Consider the following 10,614-nt stretch of genomic DNA (forward strand, 5'->3'; position numbering starts at 1 on the left):
ATGAGAGACTGTGGATGCTGAGAAACAAATAGAGTTTTGAAGGGGGGGGGGAGTTTGAGATTGGGTGATCCTAATGGTTGGTATTATGGAGGGCATATATTGCATGAATCACTCGGTGTGGTGCATAAGCAATGAATTCTGGCACAGTGAAAAGAAACAAAAAAAGAAAAGAAAATAAATTCTTAAAAAAAATAAAGCAAAAGTAAAAGTAAACCAAAGGTGGATGCAGAACAACTCTGGACATCAAGGTGTATTACAATTTGCAATCATTAAGACAGTATTGTAATGGAACAAAAGATCAATAGAACAGCATAAGGATTCCAGACATGTTCTCTAAACTCTAAAGTAAGTTTAGACACACACACACACACACACATACACATTATACAATTAAACATATTTTTAAAAGAAATGCCCTTTTAAAAAAGGGGGGAAAAGCAAATATTAGTTGTGATGTCAGCACTATGTAGTGTAGGATTCTCCACATTCTCATTCTCCCACAGAAAAAACTGAAAAAACACCAGAAACTTTCTGGAAAAAAAAAAAAAAAACAAAACAGAAAACAACTGTGTATTTGATCTGGATAAAATTAAATTTATAACATTTCCTAAACAAGGAAGAAACTTCAAATCAAGAAAAAGTCATCTTCAAAATAGAAAATTATGTGGCATTTTAGTTACATTTGTCCTAACCTCTCCCCAGCACAATTTTAATATTGGTTTTCACCAGCTTGTTTTCCAGTTTCCTCTCCTGAACTGATATAAGCAGAGAAAACCTTATTTTCCAATTGTTGTATATGTCTATTTTACCCTGCGTATAGGATACCTGAAATACTGATGCAAGATGTTTATCTTTGTTTCAAAAACTCAGAAAACAAATATGAAAAGAGGTAGCTATTGCTTATACAAGCTGCAAGGTGGACTATAAAAAAGATGTTGCAGGGAGGAGATTATGTGTGGAGATATAAAATAGACCATCTTATGTCTGGAGGAAAAGCTAGGGTATGAGTATTTGGGAAATTAGGACATTCAATAGGTAAGCCATGTGAATATCCAGAAAAGACAGGTCCTGAAATGTCCCCTAAAAAATTAAATTTTCACCTGATTCCTCAAGTAAGAATGGACTTAAATTGTGAAGAATTGTCCCATTAGGGACAAATAAATGTAAACCAAGAGAAGTGACATTTCTCTTTAGCTTGGTGTGTTTTTATTTGTTTTCAGCTTTAATCATTAAGGAGGTCTCTGACAAAACCTTAGCTGAACACAAGCTAAAGTAATATACATCAGTGATCAAAAATGATGAATAGTCTTTGCAAAATAGTTTGAAAAAGTGTCCAAAAATTGACTACTTCAGTGTCCAACAATCAAGAGATTTATCGAACCTTGAAGAAATAAATCTGACTTTCAGAGTTACTACATTATAATATTAAAATATATAATTTTCATACAAAAAATTACAAGGCTTATTAAAAAAAAAAAACAACCCTGTAAGTTATGCCCCATTTAAAAGAACAAAAGAAAGGGACAGAAACCATACAGGAAACTCAAACATAGGGCTTACTAGACAAAAGATTAAAGTCATGTCAGCAAGGTGACAGAGTAGAAAGCTCTGAGACCTTTGTTTACCCATGGAAACACCAAATAACAACATGCAGCCCAAATTTGCTTTGTGGGAACCCTAGAAATTATTTAAAAAGCTGCAAAAACCAAGCAAACATCTAACTGATAAAAATAAACTACAGGGAGTTTTCTGGCACTTTTGTTCCCTTCTTACATTACCTTCTTTCTAGCACAGTGTACACAGATTTGGGAGTGAGCTGCCCAATTTCCAGTTTCTTTCTCAGAAAGAAATGAGTGAAACGTACTTGTAATGTTCTGGCTTGTCTGTTACTGTAGCCTGAGAAAAATCAAGTCAAGATGCCACTACAGATAAAGGACTGGTATCTAAGATCTATAAATTCCTTATCAAACTCAACACCCAAAAAACAAATGATCACGTGAAAAAATGTGCAGAAGACATAAATATGGTTAACAGACACATGAAAAAAAGTTCAACATCATTAGCCATCAGGGAAATCCAAATCAAAACCACATTGTAATATACAGATTTGAAATCCAGATTTGGATGATTCTGGGTTTGCCTTTCATTTTCAAGATTCCTTTGGCTATTAGGGATTTTTTTGTGGTTCTATACAAACTTTTGGATTGTTTGTTCTAACTCTGTGATAAATGCTGGCACTATTTTGATAGGGATACATAAACTGTATTGATTTCTTTGGGTACTAGAGACATATTAACAATATTTATTCTTCCAATCTATAAGCATGGAATGTCTTCCCATTTCTTTGTGCCATCTTCAATTTTTTCCACCAATGTTTTATAATTAAATATATATATATATATATATATATATATATATATATATATATATATGAAACTTTTACCTTTTTGTTTGAGTTTATGGCTAGGTATCAACAATTTTTGTAGCAATCCTAAAAGGGATTAATTCCTTGATTTCTCTTTCTGCTGCTTCATTATTGGTGTATAGACGTGCAACAGATACTTGTATGTTGATTTTGTAGCATGAATCTTTACTGAATTCGTGTACCAGTTCTAACAATTTTTTTGTTGGAGTCTTTAAAGATTTCTATATAGAGTGTCATGTCTATAGAAAAAGTATTACTTCCTTCTTCCCAGTTGGGATGCCTTTTACTGCTTTTGTTTTCTGATTGCTGAGGCTAGAACTTTCAGTACTATATCAATGAACAATGATGAGAGTGGATGTCCCTGTCTTGCTCCTGACCGTAAGAAAGGCTCTGTTTTTCCCCATTGTGGATGTCACTAGTTTTGTGTTTTACATATATGGCCTTTATTATGTTGAGGTACATTCCCTCTACTCATACTTTCTTGAGGGTTTTAATCATGGATGGATGTCATACTTTGTCAGATGTTTTTTCTTCATCAATTAAGCAGATCATATGTTTTTTAAAATTTCTTTTCAGAGTAACATAATTCATTGTTTTTGCACCACACCCAGTGCTCCATGCAATGCTTGCCCTCCATAATACCCACCACCTGGATCCCCCAACCTCCCACCCCCCCACCCCTTCAAAACCCTCAGATAGTTTTTCAGAGTCAATAGTGTCTCATGGTACATCTCCCCCTCCAATTTGCCTCAACTCCCTTCTCCTCTCCATTCCCCATTCCTCTATATTATTTGTTATGCCCAGCAAATAAGGGAAACCATACGATAATTGACTCATTCTAAACTATTGACCACTATCCAAGCAAGATGCACCTGTTCTATAGCAACTTTATGGTTCTTGGTCTATTGTTCTTCCAGCCTATCTTCTGGTAGAAGGGAACTGCCCCATTTTTACACAGGCAACCCTGTTGGAGCAGAATTGTCTTGCTCCCTGTGGTGGAGGATGGACTCAGTGAGATCCAGTTTTGGGTGGTTTTTGTCTTCTGGCGGCATTCCCTGGAAGGTTTCTGTGTCCCTTCCAAGAGTCAGAGCAGAAGTGACTGTGTCCAAAATTTTGTCTCAGAACATAGATCACAGGCTGTTCTCTAGAAAGCCCTCCAGGTCACACTGTCTCCTTTTTTGTCTGTGCTGCTAAAAACCACAGTGACCTGGGTTGCATACCCAACAATGGCCAACTCTGGCCTGAGAGATATTGCCTAGCCATGGGCAAACTCTTTTGCCCTGCTAAGGGATGGTAGAGGGCCTGCATGTGTCACACCTTTTCAGGGTGCTCAGTCAAAGAGTGGCCTCCCTACTGATCATGCTTGTGATTTATGGAAATCTGAGCTGAGAGTTCCTTCTAGGCTCACTGAACATAACCAGGCTCCTAGCTCCAATCTTTGGACACTGTATCAGTTCAGTCTCCCCTTTTCTTTCAGAGTCTCCTGGGATCCTGAAACCATAAATGCCCACTGAGAATACTGCCCTCTTTATCCCCTGTGCCCTCCTCAAAAGAGCATGTTCCTCACCAGAGCAGATGTCTAAGGGTTCAAATTTTGGATTCCAAGTTTATAACTCTTTCCTGTAGCCAACTTATGGAGGCTCCTTCCCTCTGACATTTGTCTTCCACTACTTCCCTGCAGAATCAAAGTTCCATGCCTCCTACATTTCAAAAAGCAGTGATTTCTTTAAATTTCTTTTCAGTGTAACAATATTCATGGTTTTTGCACCACACCCAGTGCTCCATGCAATCCATGCCCTCTCTAATACCCATAACCTGGTACCCCAACCTCCCACCCCACGCCCCTTCAAAACCCTCAGATTGTTTTTCAGAGTCCATAGTCTTTCATGATTCACCTCCCCTTCCAATTTCCCCCAACTCCCTTCTCCTCTCTAACTACCTATGTCCTCCATGCTATTTGTTATGCTCCACAAATAAGTGAAACCATATGATAATTGACTCTCTCTACTTGACTTATTTCACTCAGCATAATCTCTTCCAGTCCCGTCCATGTTGATACAAAAGTTGGGTATTCGTCCTTTCTGATGGAGGCATAATACTCCATAGTGTATATGGACCACATCTTCCTTATCCATTTGTCCGTTGAAGGGCATCTTGGTTCTTTCCACAGTTTGGCGACCATGGCCATTGCTGCTATATACATTGGGGTACAGATGGCCATTCTTTTCACTACATCTGTATCTTTGGGATAAATACCCAGGAGTGCAATGGCAGGGTCATAGGGAAGTTCTATTTTTAATTTCTTGAAGAATCTCCACACTGTTCTCCAAAGAGGCTGCACCAACTTGCATTCCCACGAACAGTGTAAGAGGTTTCCCCTTTCTCCACATCCCCTTCAACACATGTTGTTTCCTGTCTTGCTAATTTTGGCCATTCTAACTGGTGTAAGGTGATATCTCAATGTGGTTTTAATTGGAATCTCCCTGATGGCTAGTGATGATGAACATTTTTTCATGTGTCTGAGAGCCATTTGTATGTCTTTATTGGAGAAGTGTCTGTCAATATCTTCTGCCCATTTTTTGATATGATTGTCTGTTTTGTGTGTGATGAGTTTCAGGAGTTCTTTATAGATCCTAGATATCAAGCTTTTGTCTGTACTGTCATTTGCAAATATTTTCTCCCATTGGTGGGTTGCCTCTTTGTTTTCTTTTCTTTTTTTTTTTTTTTTAGAATAACAAAAAATATTTTACTAAAACATAAGATTTACAGAAGTTTCCAGACAAGCCATACAAAATGGTCACAAGCTTTTTCTTGAAGGAAGGATTCTACACTTGACAGCAAAGTCACAATGTTATTAGTGAGGGCTGTGATGTTTGTTTAATGTTCCCATTTTGGTTCAAACAATCAAGCTTGTCCATCTACAGTGTCTAAATAAAGTTAGACTTGGCTAGAGAGCATATTATAAGGAACTGGTTAGCTGCTTTTAACCAATGCAATTAGATCACCATAAAAAGGGGGAAGGAGCCCATAAAATTAAAATAAAACTACCTCTCCCCCTCAAAAAAGTAATAAAGAAAAACACCCAAACCCCTGCAGCTAACCCTGACAACTACCTTCATTCACAGTGCTTAACCATGATGGGGGAAATTAATAAAAGCAGAGAAGGGCCGCTGCTTTTAAACGTTTCACAATAATCCAGATGGTACTTCTAGCCTCTGCTCATGCTTTACAACAGTGAATCAGGACAAGACATAGATTTGCTAATGTGCATTTAATCACCAAAGGACTGAAGATGTCTGGGCTTTTATTCTGTAATATTTCTAAGACTGTGTCCATTAAATGCAAACAAAAAAGGAAGAAGTCTTGGCAGAACAGGATAAGTGATGCACACTTGATGATCAGATCGATTTTAAATATTATTCATGGCATATAGCCTAGTCCATGCTCTAGCTGTTTCTATGGCTTGGGCCTCGTTGGTCTTCCACTGCTCTGCTACATCGTTTGCTAACGGATCATCTGGATTGGGAGCACTTAACAAAGCCTGGATCGATAGCAGAACTGTGCGGATCTGCAGTGCTGGGGACCACTTATCTTTCAAAATATCTAAACATATTCTTCCCAACTTGTCTACATTAGGATGATAAATTTTGGTCATGAAACGTACTTTAGGGGCTGCCATCGGGTATTCTTCTGGTAGGAATAGTTCAAGCTTAAAAGTCCCTCCCTCATAGGGGGAATCCTGAGGGCCAGCAATGACCACATGAAAATAACGGGCGTTGCTCTCATCTGGTTCTGCTTTAATGCCAGGAACTGGTTCTGCCAGCAAACGCTGGGTTTCCTTGATAATCCTGCGGGGCAGCCCGGCCATCTTGTCAGATCCCAAGTTCGGCCTCTGGTCTCGACTCTCGCCTCTTTGTTTTCTTGACTGTTTCCTTGTATGTGCAGAAGCTTTTGATTTTGATGAAGTCCCAAAAGTTTATTTTCGCTTTTGTTTCCTTTGTCTTTGGAGACATATCTTGAAAGAAGTTGCTGTGGCTGATATAGAAGAGATTACTACCTATATTCTTCTCTAGGATTCTGATGGATTCCTGTCTCATGTTGAGGTCTTTTATCCATGTCGAGTTTATCTTTGTGTACGGTGTAAGAGAATGGTTGAGTTTCATTCTACATATAGCTGCCCAGTTTTCCCGGCACCATTTGTTGAAGAGACTGTCTTTTTTCCACTGTATATTTGTTCCTGTTTTGTCAAAGATTATTTGACCATAGAGTTGAGGGTCCATATCTGGGCTCTCTACTTGTTCCACTGGTCTATGTGTCTGTTATTGTGCCAGTCCCATGCTATCTTGGTGATCACAGCTTTGTAGTAAAGCTTGAAATCAGGTAGCGTGATGCCCCCACTTTTATTTTTGTTTTTCAACATTTCCTTAGTGATTCAGGGTCTCTTCAGATTCTATACAAACTTTTGGATTATTTGCTCCAGCTCTTTGAAGAATACCAGTGGAATTTTGACCAGAATAGTGTTAAAAGTATAGATTGCTCTAGGCCGTATTGACATTTAACAGTGTTTATTCTTCCGATCCAAGAGCATGGAATGGTCTTCCATCTTTCTGTGTCTTCTTCACTTTTTTTTCATGAGTGTTCTGTAGTTCCTCCAGTAAAGATCCTTTACCTCTTTGGTTAGGTTTATTCCCAGGTATCGTATGGTTCTTGGTGCTGTAGTAAGTGGAACTGATTCTCTAATTTCCCTTTCTGTATTTTCATTGTTAGTGTATAAGAAAGCCACTGATTTCTGTACATTTTTTTTTCTGCTTGTAGTGGTCCAGATATATTTTCTTATGTCTCAGATTGAAGTCATGTGTATTCAGAAAGGTTTGATAGATATCCAACTAAATTCAAGGGACCAGATGAAATAAGGTCTCCTACTCTGTCAACACCTTGCCTCCCCACTCCTAGAATGCAACTTGACAAATTTGATTTTAAACCAAGAACTGTAGTAAGGGATGAAGAGACTATATCATACATAAAGGGTCTATCCAACAAGAAGATTTAAAAATGATAAATATTTATGCTTCTAATGTGGGAGCATCCAATTATATCAGTAAATTAACAATCAGATTAAAGTCACATATTGATAATAATACAATACTAGTAGGGGACTTCAACACAGGACTCACAGCAATGGACAGATCATCTAAGTAAAAGATTGACAGGAAAGAAGGGCTTTGAAATACACACTGAACCAGATGGACTTCACAGATTTATTCAGAACATTTCATTCTAAAGCAACAGACAACACATTCTTCTCTAGCACACATGGAACATTCTCCAGAATAGATCATATACTGGGTCAGAAATCAGGTCTCAATTGATACCAAAAAGATTGGGCTTATTCTCTGCATATATTCAGAACAAAATGCTTTGAAACTGGAACTCAGTCAAAAGAGAAAATTTGAAAGGAACTGAAATATTTGTAGGTTAAAGAGCATCCTACTACAGAATGAATGGGACAATCATCGAATTAATGAAGGATTTTAAAAACTCATGGAAACTAATGAAAATGAGAACACAATTGTTCAAAACTTTGGATACAGGAAAAGCAGACCTAACAAGGAAATACGTAGCAATACAAAAATGAGAAAAGCGTCAAATACACACTAACCTTACACATAAAGAAACTGGAGAAAGAACAGCAAATGAAGGTTAAAGCAAGCAGGAGAACAGAAATAATAAAGATAGAACATACATCAATGAAATAGAATCTAAAAGAACAGTAAAAGAGATCAATGAAACTAGAAGCTGGTTCTTTGAAAGAGCTAATAAGATCGATAAACCTTTGGTCACACTTATCAAAAAGCAAAGAGAAAGGCCCCAAATTAGTACAATCATGAATGAAAGCAGTGAAATCACCACCAATACCAAGGAATACAAAAAACTTTAAGAGCATCTTATATGCCAACAAATTAGTCAATCTGGAAGAAATGGGTACATTCCTAGAAACTTATAGACTACACAAACTGAAATTGGAGGAAACTAAAAACCTGAACATACCCATAACCAGAAGGAAATTGAAGCAACAACTAAAATCTTACCACCCCCCCAAAAAAAGTCCAGGGTTAGATGGTGTCACAGGCATATTCTACCCAGATTTTAAAGAAGAACTAATACCTATTCTTCTGAAGGTGTTTCAAAAATAGAGAAGAAAAACATCCAGACTTTTTTTTTTTTAATGAGGACTGCATTATCTTGATACTGAACCAAGACAAAGATGCCACCAAAGAGGAGAATTATAGACTAATATCTCTGATGAACACAGATGCCAAAATTCTCACCAAGATACCAGCCAATGGGATCAATAGCACATTAAAAGGATTATTTTCTAGGGCCAAGAGGGATTTATTCCTGTGTTGCAAGTTTGGTTCAACATCAACAAATCAATCAACATGATACATCACATTAATAAAAGAAAGTACAAGAACCATAAGATCCTTTCAATTGATGCAGAAAATCCTTTGACAAAATACAACATCATATCCTGATTAAAACTCTTCAAAATATAGGGATAGAGGGGAAATACCTCAATGTCATAAAGACCTTTTATGAAAAGACCACCGTGAATTTCATCTCAATGGTGAAAAACTGAGAGATTTTCCTTTAGTGATAGGAACCCAAGAGGGATGACAACTCTCACCACTTTTGTTTAACATAGTACTAGAAGTTCTAGCTTCAGCAATTAGATAACAAAAAAGAAATAAAAGTCATTCAGATTGGAAAACAAGAAGTCATACTCTCCCTCTTTGTAGATGACATGATACTTTATGTGGAAAACCCAAAAGACACCACTCCCAAATTACCAGAACTCATACAGCAATTCAGCAACAAGGCAGGATAAAAAATTAAGGCCCCCAAATCAGTTGCATTTCTATACATTAACAATGTGACTGAAGAAAAAGAAATTAAAGAATTACTTCCATTTACAGTGGTTCCCAGAGCCATAAGATACCTAGGAATAAACCTGAGCAAAGAAGTAAAGCCTCTGTACACTAGAAAGTACAGAAAACTTATGAAAGAAATTGAGGAAGAAATAAAGAGAATGAAAAATATTCCATGCTTATGGATTGGAAGAATAAACAGTGTGGAAATGTCTATGCTGCCCAGAGCAATCTACACTTTCAATGCAATGCCTATCAAAATACCATTGACATTTTTCACAGAGCTGGAACAAACAATCTTAAAATTTGTATGGAATCAGAAAAGACCCCAAATTTCCAAGGGGATTTTGAAAAATAAATGTAGCAGGCATCAGAATGTCTGAATTTAAACAATTTTACAAATCTGTGATCATCAAGATAGCCTGTTACTGGCACAAAAACAGATACACAGATCAATGGAACAGAATAGAGGCCATAGAAATGGGCCCTCAACACTATGGACAACTAATCTTGGACAATGCAGGAAATAATATCTGTGGGAAAAAGACCGTCTCTTCAGTAATGTGCTGGGAAAATTCGGCAGCCACATGCAGAAGAATGAATCTGGACTATTTTCTTACCTCATACACAAAGATGAACTCAAAATGGATGAAAGACTCAAATGAGAGACAGGACATCACCAAAATCTTAGAGGGGAACCCAGGCAGCAACTTCTTTGTCCTTGGTCATTAACAACTTCTTACTAGACCCGTCTCCACAGGCAAGGGAAACAAAAGCAAAAATGAACTACTGGCATTTCATCAAGACAGAAGTTTTCTGCACAGTGAAGAAACAATCAACAAAACTAAAGGCAGCCTACAGAATGGGAGAAGATATTTGCAAATGACTTATCTGATAATGGGTTAGTGTCCAAAATCTATATAGAGCTTATTAAACTTAACACCTGGGAAACAAATAATCCAGTTAAGAAAAGAACAGAACAGTGAGAACACTTTTCCAAAGAAGACATCCAGGTTGCTAAAAGACACATGAAGAGATGTTGAACATCACTCATCACAGGGTATTACAAATCAAAAGCATGGTGAGATACTACCTTACTCCTGTCAGAATGCCTAAAAATAACAGAAGAAACAGTAGGTATTAGCAAGGGTGCAGAGGAAGGGAAACATTCATATCATTGTTACAGATGCAAACTGTGGAAGCCACTTTGGATAACAGTATAGTGGTTCATCAAAATGTTAAAATAAAGCTACTCTATGA

General features: G+C 37.3%; 1 protein-coding gene across 1 annotated transcript; it reads right to left on the reverse strand.

The window, feature by feature from the left end:
* Positions 1–5,677: 5,677 nt before the first annotated feature.
* On the reverse strand, positions 5,678–6,309 carry LOC131821247 (ubiquitin-conjugating enzyme E2 N-like). Its single transcript, XM_059157195.1, has one exon. It carries the CDS (start codon positions 6,291–6,293, stop codon positions 5,835–5,837), a length of 459 nt encoding a protein of 152 aa, XP_059013178.1. The 5' UTR covers positions 6,294–6,309; the 3' UTR covers positions 5,678–5,834.
* Positions 6,310–10,614: the final 4,305 nt, after the last annotated feature.

Source organism: Mustela lutreola, chromosome X (genome assembly GCF_030435805.1).
Source record: "Mustela lutreola isolate mMusLut2 chromosome X, mMusLut2.pri, whole genome shotgun sequence".
Lineage (NCBI taxonomy): Eukaryota > Metazoa > Chordata > Mammalia > Carnivora > Mustelidae > Mustela > Mustela lutreola.

What these genes read in the sequence shown, in the direction of transcription:
- LOC131821247 (XM_059157195.1), bottom strand. Translation starts at nt 6,293, where the DNA reads ATGGCCGGGCTGCCCCGCAGGATTATCAAGGAAACCCAGCGTTTGCTG.